At 43.0% G+C, this 27,981-nt stretch overlaps 1 protein-coding gene across 3 annotated transcripts; it reads right to left on the bottom strand.

Annotated features, from left to right (window-relative positions):
• LOC148474533 (retinol dehydrogenase 8-like) lies at window positions 1-27,981 on the bottom strand. Of its 3 annotated transcripts, XM_088458465.1 has the most exons (7): window positions 27,136-27,157; window positions 24,786-24,881; window positions 21,090-21,251; window positions 13,396-13,575; window positions 10,807-10,900; window positions 8,212-8,395; window positions 1-573 (listed from the first exon to the last, which is right to left on the bottom strand). In XM_088458465.1, exons 3-7 carry the CDS (start codon window positions 21,238-21,240, stop codon window positions 340-342), a joined length of 843 nt encoding a protein of 280 aa, XP_088314591.1. In that variant the 5' UTR covers window positions 21,241-21,251; window positions 24,786-24,881; window positions 27,136-27,157; the 3' UTR covers window positions 1-339. The 3 variants fall into 3 exon arrangements, with proteins under 3 accessions (XP_088314591.1, XP_088314589.1, XP_088314590.1); XM_088458463.1 differs by lacking the exons at window positions 24,786-24,881; window positions 27,136-27,157 and adding an exon at window positions 27,813-27,981; XM_088458464.1 differs by lacking the exon at window positions 24,786-24,881 and having other exon boundaries at window positions 27,136-27,188.

Genomic DNA, 27,981 nt, shown 5'->3' with positions numbered 1-27,981 from the left:
AAACTTCGCTGTCGAAAACCCTAAACCCCAATTCTGCACTTTTTTTCGCCACCTATTCAGTGGTGAAAAGTTATCCCCATTTTTTTTCAAAGACTTTTCGAACCTGCGAAAAGTCTTTGAAATTGAATACAGTGTAAAACTAAAACCTGCGATAATGACGTCATAGGTGCGATATTAACGCAAAAACAATGTTTTCGCTCCCATATTGAATACCCCTGTTAGTGTCATTACTTTGACCCTTCACTGCTGTGGTTTCTAACGGCACTGGTTACGTTTAAATACTTTTTGCATAGAAAGTGATCCAGAAATATAATGTACAGTAAGTGCAAACAATAGTTCTTAGGGCTGCGGTTTCCCAAGGTCAAAACTTCTTTTACTCCTCCACCTCAACAACTTGATGAAATTAAGGCTTGCATTGAAAATTTTGTCATGTTGAAAGACCATCTTGTAGAAGGTATCAATAGGCAGGTCACCATTAGGGTCAGCATACTTTAATGTAGTCATTGGTGTGTATAGGGTGTTTGTCTGGTGACGGAATGGTGGGTTTTCTGACAAGATAATCTTTAGCGTGTGCTGTAAAAGAAAAACATAGTTACACATTTGTCTTGCTGATGGTTCATATACCTCGATCTAGCAAACTACAATCTGTGCATACTATATTCTGCTTTCCTAGTAGGAGATACCCACCTCCACTAGCAGCTGCCTGATGTCTACCTGAGTCACGATAAGGGTATTAACTACTTCATGGCTGTGGCCATTTTAGGGCATTTTTTTTATTGGGTAGTAAGATAAATTGACAAGTAGCAAAACAGAAGTGAGCATATAGAACAACATAGAAATGGTAGCTCGGCACATGCAAGCAGACATTTAGCATTCAGCATTACAGTGATAATAATAATATAATAATTAGGCAGCTAATGTGACATCGATAATGGTGGAAGACCCAAATAACAAGGCGAGTATTGGATCATAGCAAGGGGCAGCACAACCCAGTGCTATATGAAAAAGGGTTGCGGAAAGATCCCCTTCATCTACAGGACCCTGATGTCATCAGTTACTATCCATGTTGATATAGATTGGGAATAGTAACCCAGTGGCGAGCAAAATTTCTACTATTGGTGGCCGGATAATACAGTTGAGGCAATATAACAGCGCTGCCAGGGCATGGAACCGCACTTCTGCCATCACTCAACGTCACGTCTGGGTCCTTTAGCTAACAGAGAATTAGGATCAACCTATGAAAAAGGGGAACAAGCGGAAGGTAATATAACTATAATGAAGATAAGAAGGTGGATCCCCACGCTGACATTCCAACCACCGGCATCCTGAGGGTAAGTAGTGGGGCAAGGGTTAGGCACTAGAGGTGGATTAAGGTTTGGCACTAGGGGGGGTGGGTTAGGTTTAGGCAGTGGGGGAGGGTTAGGTTGAGGCTGCAGGGGGGTTGGGTTTAGGCACTAGGGGGGGGAAACAACTCCACGTATAAAAACCTGCACTTTAGTATATATACCTCCAAGTGTGTTTCTAAGGGAAGTTGTTGCCCATAGCAACTAATCAGATTCTAGCTATTATCTTCTAGAAGGTGCTAGATAAATGATAAGTAGAATCTGATTGTATGCTATGGGTAACAACTCCACTTATAAAAATCTGCACTTTAGTAAATATACAGCTAGGAGTTACTATGCTTCTAGCTGCAACAATTTGCGGTAGGATAAAAGTCAGTAGCAAGGCCGGGATGGTGCAGCGTGTCCAAAGTGAGTCTCCTGGTCCAGGATAATATCAGCACCATCAACAAGTATGAAGCAGATGGACATCACCCTCTTTTCAGAGATTATTAGGGGTCTATTTCTCAAATAAGATTTGCAGGATATTCCCCGAGAACACCAATTTTTTTTTTTTTTTTTTTGGGGGGGGGGTATCCGCAAATATTAAGTACCCCCTGAATGTAGCAAGGAGGGACCACAGCACATATCTCTGATATCTATTTCCAACAGCAGCCTAATCCCATAGGTTTCTTTGGGGCTGCAAAACTGTCAGACTTACCAAGCTCCGGGATGCAAAGCATTCCAGAGCTTGGCCTCACAGCTAATGTCATCTGAAGATAGCATTAGCCCGTTTTAACCTATAGTCTACACTTCGCAAAAAATGGCAGCCACACATGGACAGTAGACGGCGCATGCACAGAAGTCCTGATAAGGTTACTTCACCCCAAACACATCACAGGAATGGGCTGCTTTCGGAACCCCTGTCCCTGCATGTGAATGTTAATACATTTGGGCGCTATAAAATTTCTTATTGCCGCGGTGATAAGATGTTACAAATATCAGGTCTGAAACCTGATAATTGATAAATATGCCCTGATGTAATCTAGTGAAAGATAGTGGAAGCTGGAAGAGGTAGCAGAAGTAGATGGAAGCCAGGTTATTACTTACTATACTAGAACCTGGAAGGAACTGTGATGTGATTTTTCATCTCTTCTCATCCATAGGTAATTAACTACTGCACCCAGCATATTGCTGCCTTGGTTTTTATTTGCACAGCCGTTTAAATCTGCTAGGTAATTAACTACTACTGCACCCAGCATATTGATTAAACTGTATTTCACATTATTTTAAAATCTGTATCAAGGCAGGAAAGTACTCTGTAGCTGTGTTGGTATATAGTCCTCTCACCATTTGTTTATTTTACTGCTGACCCTTTGTTGTGTGAGGTGGGTGTTAGGGGGTGGGGGTGGAATCATTGTGGACACCTGGCTTGAGTCATACTTATTTGTCACTCCTAGGCTGTCATAACATCAGTGCCTAGATTTGAAGTGTCAATAGAACATTTAAGTTAAAGCTGGAGTTAATAAGGAGTTAAACAGGAGGAGAACAGAAGGAGAATTTACCAGATCAGCAAATCCTGCTATTAAGGACTGCTTTTATCTACCACCACACTTCCAACATGCCTATGGATTGTGCCTGCACCTGGATCTCCAATGCTGCCTGCATCCCTCGTGATCTCCCCATGCAATCTGCTTATCCACTCCAACTATACTTTACCAAACCACACTGCAAGATGACCTCTCAAATGGTCCTTGGCTGTGGCCTCCAAATCATAAGGCTTGGTGCAATTTTGCTGTATTTTCTTTTTCCTCTTAAAGTTTAGACTAACCTTTCCATAGATGTTAGACTATTGTGACCCTTGTATCCAGCCAATCTGTGTCACCCATGTTTGTCTGCCCCCTCCCCTTTAGAATGTAAGCTTTCACGAACAGGGCCGTCTTCCCTCATGTGCTTCTCCTTCACTTAATTATACTCTAATTTACAACAGCACCCAACCCTTGGTTACAGACACCATGCTGCTTATCTAAGTGTTGTGCAGCAATGTATAAATCATGTATCTATCCTGCATTGTTTGTACTGTTAATATCTGTTGTATTGTGTGCTTATTCGATTATGTACTGTTTAAGGTGCTGCGGTATCCTTGTGGCGCCATATAAATAAAGGATAATAATTTTAATAATTATAATAATATAGTGAAACCAAGGGATAGCTGTAGCCATTTTAAATGTCTGTGACTAAGAGGTCTATTTACTAAGCCTTGGATGGAGATAAAGTGGACGGAGACAGTACCAACCAACCAGCTCCTGTCATTTTCAAACACAGCCTGTGACATGGCGGTTAGGAGCTGATTGGCTGGTACTTTATCTCCGTTCACTTTATTTTCCATCCAAGGCTTATTAAATAGAACCCTAGGCCACATGTCCAACTGCTTTGTGAACCCTACTATGCTCCATATTGTTCTATTTTTTCCGCTCTAGCACATACCCCCCTTAATATTGTTCCTGCTTCCACAGTACAAGGTGTATTTGTGTGTTCAGTTATTAAAGTTAAGGGGTCTATTCATGTAGAAGTGAAAAGCCCTGTTTCACGAACCACCCATGAGAACAGGGCTTTTCAGCTCTTCATTGTATTCAAGAAGGGGGTTATCATGGAGATGCAGAAGATTTCTCTAACGGTTTAGCTCATGTGTAGAATCACTACATACAATACAATCGTATGGGCCCCATTTAACAACGAACCTTAATACCAGCGGCATATTTTTTTAGTATTGCAGTGATACTAAATAATATGTTATTGGTATTTAACATCACCTACCCCTCCAACGTGGTCCAGCGACATCCCCCTCCTCAGCAGCATCCTCTGCTGTATTGCTGACAGCGACGGGCTGATGCATCATGCGCATGCGTGACGGCCAGACTGCAAATGTGCATGTCACTTTCATCCCGCTGGGACTTGACAATTCCTTGAAGGCTTCACTGAAGCAGGAAGGCTTTTTCTAGGTCCCCAGAAACAGCAATGGGGACCGTATCACTCTCTCCATATATAGATGGCGTAAGCAACACAATGACAAACAGTTGTAATCTTAGTTCACCGCTGTTTGTTAAATACTGAAAGTAGGACATGACCCCTTTACCGAGTGCTAAAGGGGTTATGTCTCGTTGCTAATTGGAGCCTTATGTTTCTGTTTCGTTTCTCAATTCTGCTTCATGGAGGTAGTCGCCGGACAGGTAAGTCGTGCTGAATCACAACTTAGAAATACTTTAGAATTATATTGCATCAATATGATGTATTATATAGTGAAAATTACCAGTCTGCACACTCTGTTCTACATGAATAGACCCCTTAAAGTGGTGCACATCCTGGCTGTCCACGTGATGGAAAGCGATGAAGAAGCATAGCGGGAGGGCCAGGCTTGCTGTTTTCTCTATACTAGGTTTTTTTTGTTTCTTTAACAGTGCTGATAATGAAACATAATTTATATTACCTGGTAGAGACACATGTAATACCTAATGCTTAGTTTACCTGGTAGAGGCACATGTAATACCTAATGCTTAATTATTCATATATCTGTATCATTTCACAGGGAACAGGGAAAGAGGGAAAATAAATCTTTTTATCGGTGCACACAGGTAACGTATCAGATCTTGTAATGTAACTTTTATTATAATGCTAACTAAAAATATACTCAATGTTCCATATCCAATATGTTACATATGAGAAGCAAGCAAAATAAAAACAAAAAGCAATAGGATGTTCAAAGAAATAAAGAAATGTGTTTACACCAATTGTTCAGCTGGTGCTTATTACTGTTTGTATTTTAAATATTATTTCCTGCCACACACACTGTAATAATCCCTGATAATTACACACAGGGATTATGTGTCCTATAAATAAGGTCCTGCTTGGCTGCTGCGCCAATATTGATGTTGATTCTTTATAATCCCAAAATGTGTTGTTAGCCCACACTCATTCAGTGCTTTTATAATATGAATTCCCTGGTGTTAAAGTAATCTGGTATTCATTGCCAGCTATGTAACCCTATTGAGATCTTCTTATAACAGTTTCAATAATATTGTAGAATAGTTACATAGAATACACAATATATATACAATGTTGCAAACGGGTTGGGTATTAAATACCGACGGCTTAAAAGCCGCCGGTTCAAATCCCGTCCCTGGAAGCCCAACAGATCAAAATCCAGACGCCGGCTGGTAAGTATATGTAACCCTCCACTCTCCCCCCCCAACCCTAACCCCTCCTTGGGGGTGCCTAACACTAAGACTCTGGGGGTGGTGCCTAACCCTAAACCCCCCCCCCGTGGTGCCTAACCATAACCCCCCTCTCCGCGCACCCTAAACCTAACCCTTAGTCCCCCCGGGGGTGCCTATACCTAACCCATCCCCAGCAGCTACCTGCTCGCAATGCCCGGCCTACCTACGTTCGGTAGGCCGGGACGTCGGGATTTTGGCATGGGACTAATGATAGACGTCGGTATTTAGACTCCTATCTTTAGTCCCATGTCGAGCTTTCAGTGTCGGGATTCTGGCGGTCAGCATTTCGACAGACGGCATCCTGACTACATCCTGTTGCAAACACATGGCATCCACTGTGTCTGACAGTTTGCAATGCAATGGTCTCTGTTCACTGATATTACAGCGTATTTTCAAATGTTGTTAAAGCCGGTCACACTATTATTGGCTAGGACACTGCTCATTTGTCACTGTTCATTATGAGTGATATTTGATGTAAAAAGTCCAGTCTTATCACAGGGTAAATTCTCCACTAAAACTCGTTTATTAGTATTAGTAGTCACGTTCAGAAACACCATAACTCATTGCAGTCTAAAGAGAACATATATCTGCCAATTTATTTGGAATGTTACACAAATAGCACTGGAAAAGTTGCTGTCTCAGGAATGGTGTGGATGATCGAGTTACTTATCTCAGGGTATATTCCCCAGTGTAACTCATTCCTAATAGCAGCTAGTCAGACATGTTATAGGTGATTCCAGTCTGATGAGGACATAAATATTATTGTGCAAAGTATCACAAAGTGCATTCGATGTGGCATTTGTATTATATATCCTTATATTATAACAAACAGCACCAGCAAAACTGCCGACGCGTGTTTCACTATCAAACAGCTTTCTCACAGGCCAGTTGATGCAAAATGTATAGGGGCTGATCTATTACATCATGATTCTGTTCAGCTAATGCAAGGGTCAGTGCATCTTCAAGCAAAGAACCACGCCATCCCACCCATTGATTTTACACCAGTCAACTCAACTGTCATTATTACTATCTCCACTTGCATCAGCCCCTTGTGAGGTGCAAGAGATCGGTCAGAGACAGGTTTCCCTACCCCGTATGCACGACTCAGAATTGCACAGAGCTTACACTTCTATTACTCTCCCACAAGTCAGAGCGGTTCCGAGTGCAATCGCATTATTATCGCCCAGTTCCCGGCCCGAAACATCCAATTTCACAGAAAGACAGATCCAGCCAAGTTTCGGCCGACTCAGAATAGTGCCTATACTGTGAACCGCTGAGTAGCATAAATAATAAAGAACTGATGTATTATATATATTTAACTTTAATCAAAGGAGCCTATCGTGGGCATACCATATTGCTAGCACTGAGTGTTAACTATCCAGCTGCAGTTGACACATGAGGCCACCTGGTGAGATTTGAGACATCTTTCCATTGCAGTTCTCTAATAACATTAATATTGTGACATAACTGGACTTACTGTGATCAATGGGAAAGTCCATGTGTCCCCACTTTGCTATGATCAGAGCTAACTTTAAAGCATACATCAATCTACTGGCAAGAAGCTACAAGAAGCAGACAGTGAATATAACCATGATATTCATTTAAAAATCCATCCTAATTCTACTTTTTTAGTAGGTGACAATGTACTTTATTTGCAACAATATACTCCCTAGTCAATGTAATTAAAGTTTGTATAATGTCACATGGGCATAGGGGACCATATAATAATAAAATGAGCAGGATAAATGTGCATAATTAACTTCTGTACTCCAGACAGGAGCCTATATGCCCACCTGGGGCATATCTATCCAACAGCCAGGATGGCACTTGCCAAGGGCGTCAGCCTGGGGGGAGTGACCCTCCAGTACCACCTGCGGCTAGGGGGTAGAATCACATTGTAGTTCTGTCTGTCCGCTTGGCGTCACCGGGCACAGGGCCATACATGACATAGGCGCCGCCAAAGACCACCTCTACTGACCAGAGGTCACAGGACGGCCATCGGTTCCATCTGTTCCATCTCCCGGCAATGTCACGGACATGACGTTGCAACGCTGCCTGATTGCCTGTGACCAGAGACTAAGAGAAGACCCTCAGAGAGTGTGACAGTGGAGGAGGAGCAGAGAAGACAGGAACATGTGAAGAGAGAAGAAGGTAAGTGAACTACTGGAGTAGAGATAGAAGAACACAAAAATGCAAGGGAGGTGGGGGACACACAATAACAGACACAGGAGGTGGAGGGGGGTGAGCACAATAACACAGATGAGGAGGAGGAGGGAGAGAGCACATTTGCACAGATGAGGAGGGGGCAAAATAACAGATGAGGGGGGCCCAATAACACAAATGAGGAGGGGGGACACAATAACATGGGAGGGGGAGCACAATAACAGATGAGGTGGGGGGGCACAATAACAGATGAGGAGGGGGCACAATAACACAGATGAGGAGGAAGGGGGCACAATAACGGGAGGAGGAGGGGGAGAACAATAACACAGATGAGGAGGAGGGGGGGTAGAGAGCCAGTCCCTTACTTTGCCAGGGGAGCTCAGTCCCCTAGATACACCCCTGATGCCCACACCACTTTGATAGAGCTGGAGAGGATAAACATAGACACTTGTTACCTCTGCCACATCTTCAGATGTCTGGCCAAGGCTTTGGAAGATAGATTTACAGTTTTTAAGATAGACATTGGTGAACATCTCAGCAGTCTCCTGATCTGCAGCAGAAAGGTCCATATTCATTCCGTCTTCAAAAACCTTCTTTTCAAACTCTGTGATGACTGGACCAGGCTCAATGAGGCTTAACCTATAATACAATAATATACACATTTACGTCTGCACCATATTTCTAAGCAAATGGCTCCCAACTGCACACTCCAGATTCATTATTCACTTTTGTGTGATTGCATTGAGGATAAAAATCATTAACACATGTCCCACTTACATGGAAAGAAAAGCTATGTAGTCTCATCAGCATATATGGAAATAATCTAAGTGTTGTGACAGTGGCATCCTAGTATCTCTGTGTTCCAGCCTAGTCTTAATGTTCCCAGGGGTGTCACAGGGAGAGTACAAGGGCCCGGGACACTGTAGGAACCCGGTAGTGCAGGGGAGGTGTAACCACACCACTCATGCTGCCGCAACACTCTCCCCCACGATACAGTGACAACACCCCTCTGTGCGCACAGCATAGGAACACAATGGGGTGTATCTGCATCCCCTCCAGTTTCCAATCCCTCCAGTAATGTGGCCAATGGCTCTATCAGTCCTGGCAATAAGGACATAAAGGGAGATGTACTAATCTCTGAAAAGTGATAAAGTGGAGAGTGATAAACTGGCAGCCACTTAACCCCCAACTGTCATGTTGCAGGCTGTGTTTGAAAAATGACAGTTAGCAGCTGATTGACTGGTGGTTTATCACTCTCCAATTTATCACTTTTCAGAGCTTAGTATATCTCCCTTTATGTCTCCCTCATTTATTCGAAAGGCATTTAGCTGCAAAACCTGCACTGAAACACAGCATCTAATTATCACAGCATTTATCCATCTTGTGCATCTTAAGCAATGAAATCAAGTGTCTAATTGGATACTATCTTTTAATGAGAATTTTGCATCTAAATGCAATTCCAGTAAATAAGCCCTATGAATATTATTTTCCATATATACTGGTGCGTAAGCGGGAATTTTTGGGGGTTGAATTCCATTACATTTGAATACTACATTATAGGTATGCTTTATTTTCTTTGAAAAAAGGACAGAGTTAAGGATGACACAGAGGCAGCAGCAGACTTGGGTGACAAAAGAGAGGGTAATATTATCAACGGGTGAGAGATAGAGGGACTCTTGAAGGGTGGAACACAAGATTTAGGTTTAGGAAGTACTGGGAAGTTTAGGATGAGATGGCAGGCAGTTGGGGAAGCGTGAGAGGATGAGAGAGGATAGGCAAATATGGGTGACATCAGCGTATAGGTGGTATTGATGAGATGCCATAGGAGCTGGTGAGGTCTCCAAGGGAGGAGGTATAGATAGAGAAAAGAAGGGGGCCAAGAAAAGACACTTGGATGACACCAACAGGTAGATGAAGATAGGGGAAGGTGGAGACAGAAGTACAAATGGAAGCCAGATTACAGATAGTGAGGCAATGAAGTGACATGGGCAGATGTACTAAACTAAGTGATAAATTGGAGAGTGATTAGCTACCAGCCAATCAGCTCCTAACTGTCATTTTTCAAAAACAGCCTGTAACATGACAGTTAGGAGCAGGGCCATAGGGAAGGCAGTGCGGCTGGTGCCTCCGCACAGGGCGGAATCATCGAAGGTCACCGTCCACAGACCGCCGGGCTTTGGAGGTCTCAATAAAGAGACATCTTGCAGTGCTGCTCAGCAGTGCAAGGAAAATTCCTGCCCTCCACCCAACCCCTGCTGGAAATCGTATGCACTCAGGGGGAGGAGGGGGGCGGGGGGAGCGAGAGTGGCGGCAGTCCAGCACAGGGCGCACTGCCATCCTGATACAGCACTGGTTAGGAGCTGAGTGGCTGGTCATTTAACACACTCCAATTTATGACTTTCCAGATCTTAGTACATCTGCCCTAATGTTGTGATATTTCTAAGGTCTATGATTGCATCAATGTGATCCAGCACCAGTGATATGAAGTGAGGTAAATGCCCGGGGATGCACTGGCTACATATATGAACCCAAGGGTTAATGTAGGCATTATACAAGCAGTATATAGTGCTGGAAATGTGGTGAATTTTGATCAGGGATGTGCAGAAAAGGTAGATAGGGGAGGCAGTGCCTCACTTTTTACTCCAGAGTTTTCACTATAAAAATGAATAGAATAAAAGAAAGAAGATATTTATAATATTTTCTTTAAAGTGTTCTTATATTTATTATAGTCAAAACTCTGGATTATCCCCAAGTATGACAGGAAAGGCTCTGCCTCTCCTGACTGCACATCACTAGCCAGCACCACTCCCCATTTGTTCTAATTAGCATATCATGTACAGTAGTCAGATTTCTATCTAGATTTTCATTGTCTGCCAAATATGGTAAATGTACGAACAATAGTTTAAAAATTAATTTCTCAAAATGTTAGTGTAGGTCATGAAGAGGTCACCATGAGATGGTATAATAACCAATAGTAATAGGATAATGCCATTAATGCATGCATATGTGTTTTCTCCACAACCCTGATAACTGAAGGACGTCACACTTACTGCAGTTTGAATTTCAAAGTCTGTATAGCAAGACTTTCACAAAATCCTTCAACAGCAAACTTGGAGGCTGCATATATGTCATTAAACAGAATACCTGCATGAAGAACAGGTGAGTGTGTTTAGAAATCAGCCTATAAAGTAATTTGAGATATCAGTGAAAGAAGTATCCTATTATTACATGCTCACACTAACAGTCTTCATTCTAGCACCCTGTATCTGTCACAATACATACAGTTCCCCTTTTCTGCCTGGGGTGTCGTTCTCTGCTCTGGGATTTCTAGCACACTTTGGTCTGTATCTCAGCAGTTTGTTGCATCAGCAGAGTGTGCTAGAAACACCAGAGCAGAGAGCGACACCCCAGGCAGAACTGCACGGGTTGTGACAGATGCAGGGTGCTAGAATGAACACTACTGACACACACAATGCAGTAATACAGACATATACAGTAGATTATACATTTGTGCTTTGCGTGTTCTTCCCCATCGAATTCCCGACGTCTGTCATTTTACCTACACCGGGAGCCTGACACCCGGCTTACCGATCGAAGGCAAGCTGGGCACGGACAGCCGCGGGTGGGGGAAGGTTAGGTTTAGGGTTCCCGGGGGGGGGGGACTTAGGGTTAGGCCCCCCCCCAGGAGTTTAGGGTAGGTTAGGGGCAGGGAGGGTTAGGCACCCACGGGGGGAGGGTAGGGTTAGGCACCCCCCCGGGGAACTTAGGCTTAGGTGGCGTGGAAGGGGGGGTTAGGTTTAGGCACTTGGGTGGTGGAGGTTAGGGTTAGGCACCCCTAATGGAGGGTTAGGGTGTAGAATTAGGTTAGTGAATACTTACCTTGGAACAATCGGGATTTTCACTGCTCCCGGGATGCCGCTGTCGGGATTTGAACCCTTGAGCCCTTTTGGATATGTGTTCCTGAATCCACACCATATTTACAAAACTTAAGGCTTTAATGCATATTGATGATATAGAGGGGCTGGCCGAACAGTAGCCTTTACATTTTTATTGTGAATATTCTATGCCTAATACAATTCCTGGACTGGGGAATGATAGATTTGTCAAAAAATATAGAATTGATTTGTCTTCTTTATCCAGTACTAATGCTTTGCAAAAGGAAGCGGTTGAATTATTTTACATTCCATATCATTTTTCTGTTTCCTTTTTACCAGAAGACAACACACGGATCTCCCAAATGTCCAGATGAATAAGGAACAGCAGGAACATGACTTTGATGCAGACGGCCATAAATGCTAAAAGGCATGTCCGCTCACAGCAGGAAGTGGGTGCAGTTCACACCTGCCACCACTGCTGCATTGGGAAATACAAAAGTCATTGTCCTGGAAGTAGAGGAGATTTGGGAGCAGTCTATGGCGATGCAGCCACCACCAATTGCACAATGAACACTCCCCTTTCTCACACTGTCCCAATTCCAAAAATTGGAATATTGGGAGGTTTGAACAAATAAAAAATAAAAAACACAGGCTACGCCTGGCAAGAGAAATGGTCCTATAATATGGTAGGCTAGTCCGTTTTCTCAGGCAGCTGGTTTCGGCATGAAGGAGACCACACTGCAGAAGGAAACTGAAATTGCAGAACTTCATTAGTTCTCTACTGGCATTAGTTATGATAGCCAGTTAATTTACAGATACTTTAGAAAAAGTATAATACAGTAGATGACTATATTGCCTGGTGTAAGGAATAGGAAAATAAACCTTTTAGTTGCTGCCTTTGGTAGGAAGATTGTTAAGTGCACCCCTACTGACAACCCTGCTTATAAGCAGCAGCATGTACTGTAGGTGTGTAGCCTGTCATCACCTACAGTGAGATCCTAAATGTAACTTGCAAACATGAGGTCATACAAAAATGACTGCTAGTAACAGACTGCCCTCCCTACAATCTTGCTGGCCTAGGTCCCGGTCTGTGTGGCCTTTCCAGAAATACAGACCACACACTGGCCCTCATTCAGAGGCAGTAGCAAGAAGCGACCGCTTGCTCTGAATGAGGGCGGCCGCTTGTAATTTTAAGTGCGGCCTCCTGGTCGCTAGCTAAGCTGTGGGTTACCACCCACAACTTTATCGACCGACCAGGGTGATGGTCGTGATGGTCAAGACCATCGCGACCATCAGGGCTTGCGACGAGATCCTAAGGTTGGCTCTCGACAACCGCAAGCCCCAGGGAGCTTCCTGTTCTGATTGAGCAGGAAGCTCCCCACTGACATCACTGCTGATGTCAGTGCGGCCGCCCACAAAACGGCAGGCGTTTCTTAAGGAACGCCTCTGTTTGTGAAACCACCCCCCCGCCACGCCTACAAAACGGGGCAAGGTGTCAATCAACATCGACAGCCGCCCCTTTTGTAGTGAGGCTCCGGGACTTGCGCCCCTTTTGATCTCTCGCTCCGGGGCTTGCGCACGCGCAGTGCGGCCGCTGCGTGTGTGAAGGGCATAAACATCGACCCGGTTGCGAGCGCTCAGTGCTTGCAACCGGGTCTGAATGAGGACCACTGTCTTAAGCTTATGTTGTGTGCTGCTTAAACTTATATGAATGTTTTCTGTACAGTTAAGAGAAGAGTGCACAGATGGAGCGGGTCACTGTACCTTGTATTCCCATGACACTGCTAATTATTACTATGTGTCCATTCTTCCTCCTCTTCATGTCTGGTAATATTTCCTTCAGTAGCCTGACCAGTCCAAAGAAATTTGTATCCATCACAGTTTTCATCTCTTCTATGCTCTGGCATTCAATGGGACCAATGAGTCCAATTCCTGCATTACTCACTGCGGGTGATAAAGGAAGAGTTACAACCATGGACATAGTAAGAAAATACTGGACACTATAGATATATTTTTAAGAGACCCTTCCATGTTTTTATGGTGCTACTACTGGAATATTTCCACAATTTCCAATGTGCACCTCCCAACACTATTTTTCATACATTTGTAATTTACCAGAAAAGAAATCCCCAAACTTTCATATCATGCCCAATATACATAATGTTACTGGAATAGTCCCCTTCTTCATCCTGAGCTGCGTGTATCATAATCAGCTTATACACCTTTCATGTCTCTCCCATATTTGTTCCCACTCTATTAGCACATCAGAGATCTCCACATGCAAACTTCATGGTTTCATTTATTTCAAAATCAAAACAATATTTATTTCCAAATTGGTGGATCTAGTAGCCAAGCTAGAGGGACAATGGACATAGAGGCTCACTCCTTTTACTAGAACGATTGATCATGGTGCACTGCACAGCAGCACTACTATGTCACGATAGGCTCTTGGAATGTGACAGCTGAGCACTTCCAACCAAGCTATTGGTTGAAACTTATTAAAAGACTCTCCAAACTGCACAAAGGTCTGGGTAGTAATGAGTAGTAGGGAATGAGTTTTCATCACACTGCTCATTGGCTTGTGACAAGCTAAATAGTCTTGCTTTTATTTCTGTGCCAGCTATAGTTCCTGCTGGGCTGTAGCTGAACCTGCATTATCTGTATTTTTACTGCTTGTCTGACTCAGTTTGTTTTCTAGTTTCTATTGACTTTCTCTGCCTCTGGATTATGTATCTGTCTGTCCCATCTAGGTTAAACATATCTGCCTGTTTGCTACAAGCCCAGAAAAAGTCTCTAACTGAACTTGGCTGTCAGTCACCAGCACTGACCCAGACTGTATAACTCTAATTGCCTGTGTGCCACCAGCCCTGACCCAGCATTGTATCATCTGTGTGGTTGCTTGCTACCAGCCGTTCCCCTCACTAGCACCTTGACAAATATCTTGTAGTGATAAGCCTCAATTATTTATTTATGTTTACTTATTAACAGTTTCTTTTGCGCTTTGGAGTGGAAGACCTGGGGGCATTCTAGTTCCGGTGTGTGAAGCTTTAAGGGAAAGACCGCTTTGAGCTTGTTAGGCACATCACCACTCTACTGGTATCATCCTAACAGCCAGGCTGAGTCTACCTCCATTGATCTTCAGCTTCTCATCTTTTATGGGAGCAGAGCTATTATGACTGGCAGGGAGGGAATAGAAGAGGAGGGGATGGCTGGTTGTACCAGACATTGGAGTGACTGAACAGCTGGACCTGGCAGCCAGTATTAAGTATAATAAAAATGTATTTCAGAAATATCCCTAAATTTAATGCCCATGGCTGCGGTAGAACTTGCACCCTTATATCCTGGAGCACCAGGCAGCAGCATGATCAACCTATATACAGAGCTGTATGCATCTCGAGATCCATATGTCTATCCATATGAAGTAGCAGCATATACGCCTAGAGTTTACTACAAGCAGGACCATAACTATAGGTGCGTGAGTAGAGCCGTTGCACAGGGCATAAGGTCCTGGTGGCAGCACCATTGCTGTCCCACGGCACCTGCATGTGGTTTGCAGGGAGGAACGGCATCCTGCATGAAGCTTGCAGTGAGGAATGGCACCCTGCAGTCAGCACTGCTGCAGAGCTGCCCGGAGTTTCCCTTGGGCAGCACCCTGGCTCAGGCCAGGGCAGTGCTCTACTTCTTAAAGCTGGCGGTCTTGCCTCCCTAGTTGTGACTTCATGAGCTTAAGGGGTCAAGGGCCTGCCCAGGGCAGCCTAGAGCCCTGTTCCAGCCCTAACTACAAGTAATCTTCATCAAATTTGTATTTGCACCTGCACGATACCAGGTGCAAATGGTACGTCAGCTAACAGGCATATATACAATTATTTAATGGTCTAAATAGGCCACATTTGCATGAACATGCCTTTACCAAACTTTGCCTATGTGAGAACGACCCTTCCCTACTGTACTTTATTCCACATCACCAGTTATAATGTTGCATGTGTACAAAATGCATTCGGGTCTGTAAAGGTGCAGAAGCATACATTGTCTTTCTGTACATGAGCATTGCGGATTCACACAGATACACTAAACAAGAGGTTCTCAAACTCGGTCCTCAGGACCCCACACAGGTCATGTTTTGCAGGTCACCCAGCAGGTGCACAGGTGTACTCATTACTCTGACACATTTTAAAAGATCCACATGTGGAGCTAATTATTTCACCTGTGATTCTGTGAGGAGACCTGGAAAATATGCACTGTTTGGGGTCCTGAGGACCGAGTTTGAGAACCTGTGCACTAAACAAGCTGCATATTAATACCTCTGCATCAGGTCCAAACCCTCTAAAGGGCTGTTATGCTACACAAATACTTATTCTGAAAATAATTTGTTATCAATGAGTCAGTTTCTGGCATAATATAATGATAATCCCAGATTTCAGAAACTATTGTTTAGAAAATATATGCAAGTGTTCAACCAGTTTTCATAATAACTTGCACACGGAAGAGAACTATCCTGTATTGGACTTTACTATGTCTGATTATATTCCATGGTCTCCACTCACATTAAAATTAGGGGTGTGCACCGGCCATTTTTCGTGTTTTGTGTTTGGATCTGGATCTTTCTTCGTGTTTTGGATCTGGATTGGTTTTGCCAAAACCACCCTTCGGTGTTTTGGGTTCTGGGTTTTGTGTTTTGGATCTGTATTTTTTTTTAAAAAAGCATAAAAACAGCTAAATCACAGAATGTGTTGATTTTTTTGCTCCTATGCTATTATTAACCTCAAAAACCTTAATTTCCACTCATTTCCAGTTTATTCTGAACACCTCACACCTCACAATAGTGTTTTTATGTCCAAAAGGTTGCACCGAGGTAGATGGATGACTATGCTAAGCGACACGAGTGGGCGGCACAAACACGTGGCCCATCTAGGAGTGACACTGCAGTGGCAGACAGGATGGCAGTTTGAAAAACTAGGCCCCAAACAGTACATAATGCAAAGAAAAAAAAGAGGTGCAAGATGGAATTGTCCTTGGGCCCTCCCACCCACCCTTATGTTGTATAAACAGGACATGCACACTTTAACAAACCAATTATTTCAGTGCCAGGGTCTGCCAGACGACTGTGGCTGAAATGATTGGTTCGTTTGGGCCCCCACAAAACAAGCTGGCAATTAATCTGTCCCTGCACAAACTGGCTCTACGGAGGCAAGATGTCGTCCTCATCCTCCTCATTCACCGATTCCTCACCCTCTTCAGTGTTGTGTACATCCTCATCCTCACAGAGTATTAATTCGTCCCCGCTGGAATCCACCACCACAGGTCCCTCTGTACGTTCTGGAGGCTGGTCTCCCTGGAAAAGTTGATAATTCATTTTTATGAACATCATCTTCTCCACATTTTGTGGAAGCAACCTCCTACGCCTTTTGCTGACAAGGTTCCCGGCTGCACTAAACACTCTTTCGGAGTGCACACTGGAGGGGGGGCAACTCAGGTAAAATAGAGCCAGTTTGTACAGGGGTCTCCAAATTGCCTCTTTTTCCTGCCAGTACATGTACGGACTGTCTGACATGCCTACTTGGATGCTGTCACCGATGTAATCCTTTAACAGACAGACGCACGCTTGTCGCTGCTGCTTTGAGGATGCAGGTGCGGCTACAGCCCACACAATTCACAGAGACAGGAAAAAAAAGAATTTTTTTATTGTTTGTGGAGCACACTTTGAGGGTTACACCACCCTTTAACAGACAGACGCACGCTTGTCGCTGCTGCTTTGAGGATGCAAGTGCGGCTACAGCCCACACAATTCACAAAGACAGAAAAAAAAAGAATTTTTTTATTGTTTGTGGAGCGCACTTTGAGGGTTACACCACCCTTTAACAGACAGACGCACGCTTGTCGCTGCTGCTTTAAGGATGCAGGTGCGGCTACATCCCACACATTTCACAAAGACAGAAAAAAAAAGAAGAATATTTTTATTGTTGTGGAGCACACTTTGAGGGTGTCACCACCCTCAAACAGACAGACGCACGCTTGTCGCTGCTGCGTTAAGGATGCAGGTGCGGCTACAGCCCACACATTTCACAAAGACAGAAAAAAAAAGAAGAATTTTTTTATTGTTTGTGGAGCGCACTTTGAGGGTTACACCATCCTTTAACAGACAGACGCACGCTTGTCGCTGCTGCTTTGAGGATGCAGGTGGAATCTAGTGGTGTTCCTACTTCCTCTCTGGGATGATGAACAACTCCCAGCAGCAGCAACAGCACTAGGAGGAAGTGGTTCTTGATCTTTCCCTATTTTATTTTTATCGGAGAAAGTTTAGTCCTCCATTTATGTTATATTGATATATAAGTGCAGCTAAGGAGCGCACAAACACAGAAAATATTTTTTTATTTGGTTTGGAGTGTACTTTGGGGGTTACAGCACCCTTTAACGGTCAAGCCAGCCGGCCCTTTACTTATGACACAGGCGCACGCTTGGCGCTGCTCCTTTGTTGATGCACGTGCGGCTACTGCGCACACAATTCACAAACACAGAAAATATTTATTTGGTTTGGAGTGTACTTTGGGGGTTACAGCACCCTTTAACGGTCAAGCCAGCCGGCCCTTTACTTATGACACAGGCGCACGCTTGGCACTACTTTGTTGATGCATGTGCGGCTACTGCGCACACAATTCACAAACACAGAAAATATTATTTTTTTAGCACTTGGGGGGAGCACCCCTGATGGACAGAGCACCCCCTGGACAACACTACAGCACCCCTTTAGGACTGGGACACTGCACAGGACTTTGGAGTGGACACAGCCCCTATGGACAACTGACTGCACAACACAGTCCAGCCAGCCCCTATGGACTTTGAAGTAGTGGACACAGCCCCTATGGACAACAGCAGCACAGCACAACACAGCCAGCCCCTATGGACTTTGAAGTAGTGGACACAGCCCCTATGGACAACAGCAGCACAGCGCAGCACAGCACAGCACAACACTACTCTGCACTACACTACACAGCCCAGCCAGCCCTAACTCCCACCCTCCCTCTTCACTGTCCACAGCCGAGTGAGAAAATGGCGCCGCCGCGGGTACCTTATATAGGATCCAAATACCCGCGAGACCCGGAAGGCGGGATGATGACGTTTTGCCTCGATTTCAGATCCGAGTCAGGCGGGAAAAGTCGAGCCTGACTCGGATCGGCCTCGGATCGGCCTCGGATTGGGGGGGCTCGGGGGGGTTCGGATTTCAGAAATCCGAACCCACTCACCCCTAATTAAAATACAAATATGCAGCTGAAGACATTCAGCATACTGATTGTATAGGAAAATAAAAATAAAACCATTTATCTTTTTAACCCAGTCCTCACTGCATACAGCCCGACATTCTTATTCCAATATAAAGTTATGATGTCATTTATATTTTATATGAAACAGTTACTGTATTACATGGATTATCACTATAAAATAAATTAAAATGCGCTCGTCTTGTTTCACAACAGTTATTAGCAGAAATGAACAAACACTTTTTTCATCCGGTTTCTTACTGTAATAGGAAGTCACTTTATTTGGCCTTGGCACTAAAATTACATTGTAGACTTACTGTGCAGCAAATATTTGTTCTACGTGAAGAAAAGCAGAAGAATGAGCATCTTTATGGTCTGCAAATGTGTTGACTGTCAGGAGTTGAAAATCATAACAACATAGGCGAGCAAAACTAACTTCCTGAAAATTCTCTGCAAATCATTGGCTGATTCCAAGGATATTTGATGTGTTGTTTACAAGTCCTTTTACTGCCTTTTTCTTTTCCGTTCAAAGCTTTGTTTGGTTCTTTATCTTCAACAGCAGTCTTTCATAATGCTACCATCTCATCTTCCTGGTATCGTCGTTCCATCTCCTTTATGTCTTGGTGGAATCTCTCTCCTTTAATGATTCTAAGGTTTTCAGGAAAGTATTCCAAATCATCATTCAGAAAGTGAACTTTAAAGCTCATTGAACAACCTACTGTTTTGTATTTTTCTAGCATGTTTTCCACTATTTGCTTGCAGTTAGGATTTGTTTGATGTTCCTCAAGATCTTCTTTACAACTTCCTTAAAAGCATTCCAAGCATCTCTTTTAAGAGTTTCCATTTTCATATTTGTACTTGTCTGTTAGTTTTCGATAGTCTGGTCCAAAAGAATACCTTTTTTCATTTTGACATCCGACAGTCCTAGAAACTGTTTACAGATAAATAAAATACTTCTTTTGGCAAAGCTTTTACAAAGTGCTTCATAAGTCCTATGGGTAAATTAACTAAGATTCGTGTTTGGTCGACTTTTGCCGTTTTTAAACGCGTTTTGACACACTGAAACTCAGGTGAGATTAGGCTTCTGAAACACCCAAATTTACCAAGAAGGGTGTTAATGCTTTGGCCAGGGAGACCCGGTGATAGGGTTCACTGGCTGTGGCATTACACCGCGGCCAGATTGGAGTCAGGGGCTGGTTTTAAACATAGGGGTACCCCTATACAATTTCCCCCCTTATTTTTAAAACCAGGACTAATCAGCAGCCAGGTGCTGGTTCCTAAAATACAGGAGAACCCTACACCTTTTCCCCCCCATATGTTTAGGAACCAAGACTGGCTAAGCAGCCCGGGGCTGGTTATGCTTTTTTTTTGGGGGGGGGACCCTACATAATTTTTTTTTCACTTTGAACCCTGTACATAAGGTTTACATGCAGAAACATACACAAATCACACTGATCTGTGTATGTTGCTGACAAACTCGCAGCTCAGGAGGTGGTCTATTTGAAAGTTCTGTTTAGTTATGAGTTTACTACAATGACAACAAGAGATTGTAATCTCATTTATTAGTAAATTCCAGAGTTGTATCGTTTCATGAAAAGTACTATCGAGTTTGGCCGGTGGCGAGTTTATTCGAGTTTGCAATCTCACCCGAGTTTTACAGTGAAAACAGAGACATCTCACCCAAGTTTATCTTTAGTATTTTTGCGTGTTGAAAAAAATGCCTAAGCTCACCTGAGATTGCAATCTTGACCAAACTCGAATCTTAGTAAATTTAACCCCTAGTTTGTTGTGAAGACTGGTTAGGGCTTTTTTTGGCATCCAGCAAATTTTCCCAGATAACGTTTTTTTCTGGAAGACTATCCTCAGCCACCAGCTGTATCTTAACCACCCCCATGTCTTCTTTTTGTTCCAAAAAATATAATTTGACAGTTGATATATCAAAAGGTACAAATTCTATTAAAAAAAGCAGCTAAAATTAAAATAATAGATTTATACGTAAAAACTGACTAATTAATGGATAGCGAAATCACATTTTCATTTTGTAGAAAAATGGAAATTGATGGAATTTTACTCAGCGCCCAAAAATCTATGGAAAAGTATTGACATTTTTTTTACACAATATTTCCATCACACACCTGTATAAATGCATCAGTGTTTTTTTAATTAATTACCTATATTTTACAGCCATGTTATCCTACTTACCTAAAATATCTACCCGGCGGTCTGGGATGCTATTGACGCATGCTCTTATGGACTCTTCACTGCACACATCCAGCTGTTTAATTTCCAGAGTTTTCCCCATATATTCTTCTGCAGCTTTTACCATGTCGTCCTTCTTTCCAAGATTTCTCATTGTTGCATAAACTAATAAAGCCAAAAAGTAAAGTAAATAATTATTTGATTGAAAAAAAAAAAAAAAAGAAGTTTATAACCATCAATTAGATAAAGCTGATTTTGGGTTAACTTTTTTCAGTATAGTTAAAACTCTGGCCAAAGCTAAAATGTTTGAAATGCTCTATGTTACATCAGTGACCTCATCAATCATGTGATTTACTTTCTGAATTTTGCCATCAGAAAAGTCATGGGGGTGGGGATCAATTAGACTTGCACATATCAGTTCCTGGACCAGAATGCTATACAACACCAATCCCTTTTGTATCCCTATAATATGATAGTATGAGTCAAAAAGACCCTAACCTAGTTTTTGTTATTAGTAGACAGGAGAAGGGAATAATGCAGATTAAGGCCCTCAACATATTGCAGCCAAACCTGAGCACTGAATAGTGCAGTGACTCTTCCTCACACCCTGCGGTGGGGGCTAAAAAGAATCTCACAAAAGTAGGCAGCTAGTGCACTTCTCCAACAAGATCCCCATGTAAAGGACAACATGGTCCACAAGACATCATGCCCATTACTCAAAAGCTCTTGTGCTAGCCAACCAGAGGTATCATTATTTTGGGGTGTTCCACTATACTCAGTGGCGATGCCCTGGGCTACTCAATTCTGGGCTAGTTACTTTTAGTTGATGTGGCCCAAACATAAAAGGTAGCTTGGCCTCTATTCATGTACAATAAACTCCTGCACTGAAAAACTCCTAGACTTCCTAGTCACCCTATTGAGTGGTGGCTAGGCAAAAACAGTAACCCCCAGGTCGTGGCAACCATGCCACATATCAAGTGTATGCTCTGTAACAGAGAAGGAGTCACTATGTGCTGACTGCCATGTTTGGGGGTAACCATTGGGTCCCCCAATAATAATTGCCATTTCTTAGACTTTCCAGGTTTCTTTCTCCCTGAGCTTATACTAGTATACCAGCTTTACTTTTGGACAGGTCCAGTGCTGAACAGTGTAGGGGTTCTCCTTAGCCTTTTGCAGTGACTATGCCACCTTTCTCCAGTCCATATGTAACAAACATGAGGTCCACAGAACACCATAATAACACAGCAGCCTCAGCTCTAACCAACCAGGGCTGTCTAACTTTATATGGGAGCAACCCAGATCCACAAAAGTTATTACTATCTAAAAAATATGGAGTTATAACAAGGATTCATTACAAAAACAAGAGGTTAGGCGCTAATGAATAAAAAGAAGATATATGTATATAATCTATATTCTTGCAGTCAAATGACCAAAAATATATTTAACAGCAGCAAAATGACATGTGTGCATGTGAATACACACCTACACCATCACATAATATGGTGTAACAAAGACATACAAAAGAAAAAAAGTCTATTTGCGCTGATAAAACACCATTAATCTATAATTATAAAATAAAATAGATTGTCCAGTCATGCATTCACATAGGGCTTTAGATCCTAAGCCCTATATGTGAATGCTCGACTGGACAATTGTTATCTTAGTGCATTTTCCCCTTTGCCATCGCTGGGACTGGTTGCCATATATATTGTTGTTGCTGTCCACTTGGGGAATCCTCCATACCATATGGAATAGAAGCTACTGACGTCCACTTCTAGCGTCAGCATCTGTAGCCCAGACGGAGTCCCGCAGGTGTATATACGGGCGGCGTGCAACCGCAGCACCGCTCTTTACAGCACAGGAGATATGCAGGACTGCCTATTCCCGCACAGCATACTGAGCGCTGACTACCAACATTAGTGGAGAGTGGTGACTATACAAGCTTTCATGTTTCCATCTGCATTTTATTTGGGACTTAAAACCAGGAGCAATGTCTTTTGAATATATGGACCGAGTCCTTTTTAAAAACACAGTGTCATTCATAGATTAGACTAGGAGATCTCCATGGAGTTATTGTGATCATTATTTAATTGGTGATGTTATTTAATTGGTTTTAGGTATTTTTATATGCAGTTTTTGTTGGTACATACAGTATGTATTACATGTTAAAATATAGATGTTTACAATATGGGTAGACATATTCTAGCCTGAATAAATATACATTGCATATAGAATATATCAATATATATTATTTTTTTAATGAACATCAGACCCCCTGATTATTCTATTTTACTTTATAATTATAGATTAATGGTGTCTAATCAGCGCAAATAGACTTTTTTTCTTTGTATAACAAAGATTCAGTTAACCCTAAAGTATAGAATTAGAGTTGTGCATTGGAAAAAGCATTAGATCCTAAAACATAGTGGATGTCATTTATTAAGTGAATGGCCAAGGTGCAGCCCAAAATCCTATTCAGTGGTGATGTGCATTTGCAGGTGTGCCTAGGTGTCTGCTAAGGCATAAGGGTACGGGTGTATGGCTAGAGGAGGAGGAAGATCGCAGTGCTTGCAGAGGAGTAGGGCACTGGTGAGACTGGTTCTGTGAAGCACTGCAAAATTTGCTATTTTTAAAATTACGGACAGGAGAGGGTAAAGAGGGTCATTCTTAATGGGGTTCCTTACCATAGAAAAGGGCGCACAGCCCTTTTCACTCTAGTTTTTGCACCAGCTCAGAACTGGCTAGATCACACCTAGGCCTTTAATTTAATGCAAGCATTTTTCACCTTCTAGTTTTGCTTTGCAGAGAATCTCATTTAAAAACAAAATAGAAGTCATTTATATGTTGTTCCCTTCAGGGACTTGAAGCACCACTTTTATGTATGTAGTGTAAATGTTGCCACCATTAATTGTATTTTACACTTGTTTAAGGGGCGTATCGGAGAACAGACAATGGAGCTGGTCTGTTGGTAAATATGACATAAAACAGTAAGCCATGCACTTTAAGGAATGTATGGCTATAAAAACAATCCTTACTGAAGTGTAAATTATTTGACCTGAATGCAGCAAAGGCACCATTGCGCTAATACGGATACTAAAAATATGAGCATTCCCCATAGGACATCTATAGAGCTGCGGCGTCAGAATTGGTATGATGTGAAATTACGCAGAGTGATTTCTTATCAGCGTGGGGAGGTAAGTGGGATATACCTACATTATCTCACATGTTACATTCCCGCAACGGGAAGCAGTCGGGAGCCGACGGACGGAATCCCGACCGCCGGCTTCCCGACTGTCTAATCCGGGCAAGGGTTAAATGACAGGCGTCTGTGATTATACCTACGCCGGGAGCCCGGCATCCCGATCGAAGGTAATTCAGGCATCGGGCGTGGACAGCCGCGGGGGGAAGATGGAGGGTTAGGGGCTCCCGGGGGGCACTTAGGGTTAGGCAGCCCCCAGGGAGGGGGGTTAGGGTTAGGCACCCGCCGGGAGACTTCGGTTTAGGCAGCAGGAAAGGGGGGGGTTAGGGTTATTCACCCCCGTGGGAGGTTAGGGTTAGGCTAGGGGAAGGGGGGGTTAGGCACCCCTAGGGGAGGTTAGGATTAGGTACCCCCCTGGGAAACAGGTTTAGGAAGGGGGGGTTAGGGTTAGGGTTAGGGTTAGGCACCCCTAAGGAAGGGTTAGGTTAGCTTATACTTACCTTTAGTTCAGTCGGGATCTTCACCTCTGCCGGGCTTCCGCTGTCGGGATATGAACCGCCGGCCGCAGGATCCCGTAGGTTATTACTACAAAGACACTTTGGCAGAAAGTGTTTTAATTGTCAATATCTACTACAGTGGTAGTTTTGGATAAAACATTCATTAACCTAAAAATAATGGTTTTATTTCTACCAGTTCTGATCACAGAAGTAAGGCTATACAGTATCTACTGACGGTTGCTAGGGAACTTACTAGCAGGTGGCAGCTGGTTATACATCTGATGCAATCAGAGCTTAACCCATTTCATTACAGAAAATACACTAGGAATAGTCTAATGCACTCAATTGAGAGTAAAAAAAAAAAAAAAAAAAAAAAAAGAAGAGGGTGACTTCTAAAGTCAATGCACATATTCCCAAAATTGTTTTCATAAATATTTTGTGTGTGTGTCATAAATTATGTATATACATAGGACATTAATGCACAAATAACTCCCTAGAAATACATTATTCAGAGAATTTACTAAGGACAATATCAGCATGTACAGTATGTGAGGGTGTGGTATAATTGAGCGACAGTAATTAGATTGACAGTCAATAGGTCAACACCAGATGGTTGACATGGACAGAAGGTTGACTAACAAATGGTCGACACGTTCAAATGATCGACACAATAAAAAAAGTTTTTTTTGTCATTTAATCCTAATCCCCCCCCTTGTACCTAAACATAGCCCTAGCCTAACCCTCCTCGAAGTGCCTAACCCTAACAATGTTGAAAAACCATGACCAAAATATGTCAACCATTTTTGTGTCGACCATTTGAACCTGTCGAATTTTTGTCCCTCAATTTTCCATCCGGATACCGTGTGTGATTGCTCAGAATTTGCTCAGCAGTTAATGATGCCTAACACGCCTCAGAGACTTACTGGATACAGTAACAGCCAACGCAAATATTAGTTATTATTATTCCCAGTGTGTTATTTTTCTGGCAGCACAGAAATCACTTGTCAATTTGCTTCCACGTGTCAATACAGACACGGGGTCATTCAGAGTCGGTCGCAAGCACTGAGCACTCACAACCGACTCGATGTTGCCCCACTGGGCATGAGCACGACGGAGCCGGCTCCGTCGTGCGCATGCACGAGACCCGGCTAGCGACGAACGCTCCGTCGCTAGGGGTCTCACAGCAGACGGGCGAGCTGTTGATGGTGAGTGACAGCTCGCCCCTTTTGGGAGGCGGGCAGATGGAACACTTGCCGTTTTGCCCAAATGGAGGCGTTCTCGCTGGAACACTTGCCGTTTTGGGGCAGCCCCACTGACCTCATTGCTGATGTCAGTGGGGAGCATCCTGCTCAATCAGAGCAGGAAGCTCCCTGGGGCTTACGAGTGCCCAGACCCAACCTTAGGGTCTGGTCGTAAGCCCCGATGGTCGCGATGATCTCGACCATCACCCATGTCAGTTGCTAGAGCTGTAGGTGTTAACCCACAGCTTAGCGATTGACAGGGAGGCGGTTGTTCGGGATGCAAGCGGCCGCACTGATTCAGTGCGACCGCTTGCAACTAATGAACGCCTCTGAATGAGGTCCACAGAGCAATCGCTTGTAACTAGCATTAAGAATATTTTACCAATAGAATGGGAAAGAGCTGGATGATAAACATCATATTAAAACACAATAGTATATTGTGCTGTTGGCAGGAGAAAGGTCTCGTCACTGCTGGGAGCAATTGTAATGTTTTCACCAAAAATACAGATTTATTTGGAGCTTTTTGGGGAAAAACAAAGCTTTCATAATTGTTCCAGGTGTTCCACATAATTAAATAACCATTCAGTATTAAAAATAATCCAAATATAATTTTTGGAACCAACATAGTAACTATGTAAAGCTGTATGTGAAGACATACAGCACTTAGCCTAAAGATCCATTAGATTAAGAGGTATTATTTGTCAGGACAGAAATGACGGGCATGCCCCGAGGTCCATTGTATGACTGGCCTAATCGTCCTCTGTGGAACAATTCTTGATGTAAAAGACTAGTTGTAAATAGGTACACTGCTGCCATGACATGCCCCTGATTCACAACAATGTTCTGCTTATTGTATTGATGAGAGCCAACAAGATGGATCTACTGTATGAGCTCATGTTGCTTTTGTGGTATCCTGGTCCTTCCATCAGAGTGAAACTGTAGGAAGCAGGTTTCATCCGACCAGGCAAAGTTCATTAAACCATGCACAGTCCAGTGTGTGTGTTCCTGATCCCACTTTAATGGCACAATCTTGTCACCGGTTGCTATATCGTATCCATGAACTGTGACGAGTAATTAATCCTTATATCCCTCTCTCAGCACTGCTGTCTTACCATTATCTGTCTTTTCCAACATCTAGTGGCTCCTTTAATCAACCATGTTTTTTCCACCCACAGGAACGCCATTTCATGTTACAGTATGTGGGTAATGAACCATTCTTCATATACCTTCACAAAAGCATGTGGGAAAGATTTAGCAGTGTGTCTTATATACGCTAATGCCGATGCATCTAATACTAATACTGTACCTGTCCTTTAACCACAATGTAGTTTTTATTCACTAGGTTTCAAAGTTAAAAAAAAAAGTCTATGTTCATTCTAATGCTGAATTCTTACACAAACCTTTGTTACCTAACCACATGCTTTACATAGCATTCTCTGCACACAGGATTACATGGTAAGGGCTGGTATACCTACATTCTGACCGCTTACAGTAAGTGTATGGTATCTAACAGAATAAACATACATATGTTGGGAAATGTGAAAAACAAAAAACAAATCACTGTTGGCAGTGGAAACTGTAAATGTTAATGTACAATTGGCTACAGGTGGTTCCTGCATAATACATTTCCAAACTGACCTCCAGATCGGTCTCACAATGAAAATAAATGGCTATTACGAGAACACAGTAGAGGTTTGTCCTGTATAAATAAACACTAATCCATTCTTTACACCAGAGCAGCTAGTTGTCTGTTCCCATCCTTCACACAGTAACAACCACCAACAGTTACCTTTGAATCTCTTCTGCTCGTCCTTGGCCAGTTTTGCCGCAATGGACAATCCAATTCCTGTTGAGCAGCCTGTAATGAGAACATTCTTTAGAGCCATCACTATTCCTCAGGCCTGTTTGTGTAAGAAGTGTCCAACGTGAATGAACAGAAGCAAGGAAAGGTATTTCTA

The sequence above is a fragment of the Taudactylus pleione genome, unplaced genomic scaffold, assembly GCF_031769625.1.
Source record: "Taudactylus pleione unplaced genomic scaffold, aTauple2 ptg000835l, whole genome shotgun sequence".
In the NCBI taxonomy this organism is placed as follows: Eukaryota; Metazoa; Chordata; class Amphibia; order Anura; family Myobatrachidae; genus Taudactylus; species Taudactylus pleione.
The sequence above is the reverse complement of the archived record's forward strand: the minus strand, read 5'-3'. Positions and strand labels throughout refer to the sequence as shown.

Bases quoted from the DNA above. Each gene is read 5' to 3' on its own strand.
- LOC148474533 (XM_088458463.1), bottom strand. From the start codon at position 27,909: ATGGCTCTAAAGAATGTTCTCATTACAGGCTGCTCAACAGGAATTGGA. The intron at 21,252-27,812 runs GTAACTGTTGGT...TGGCTTTATTAG, and splicing joins CGAGCAGAAGAGATTCAAAG to TTTATGCAACAATGAGAAAT. The intron at 13,576-21,089 runs GTAAGTAGGATA...TATCACCCGCAG, and splicing joins CCGCCGGGTAGATATTTTAG to TGAGTAATGCAGGAATTGGA.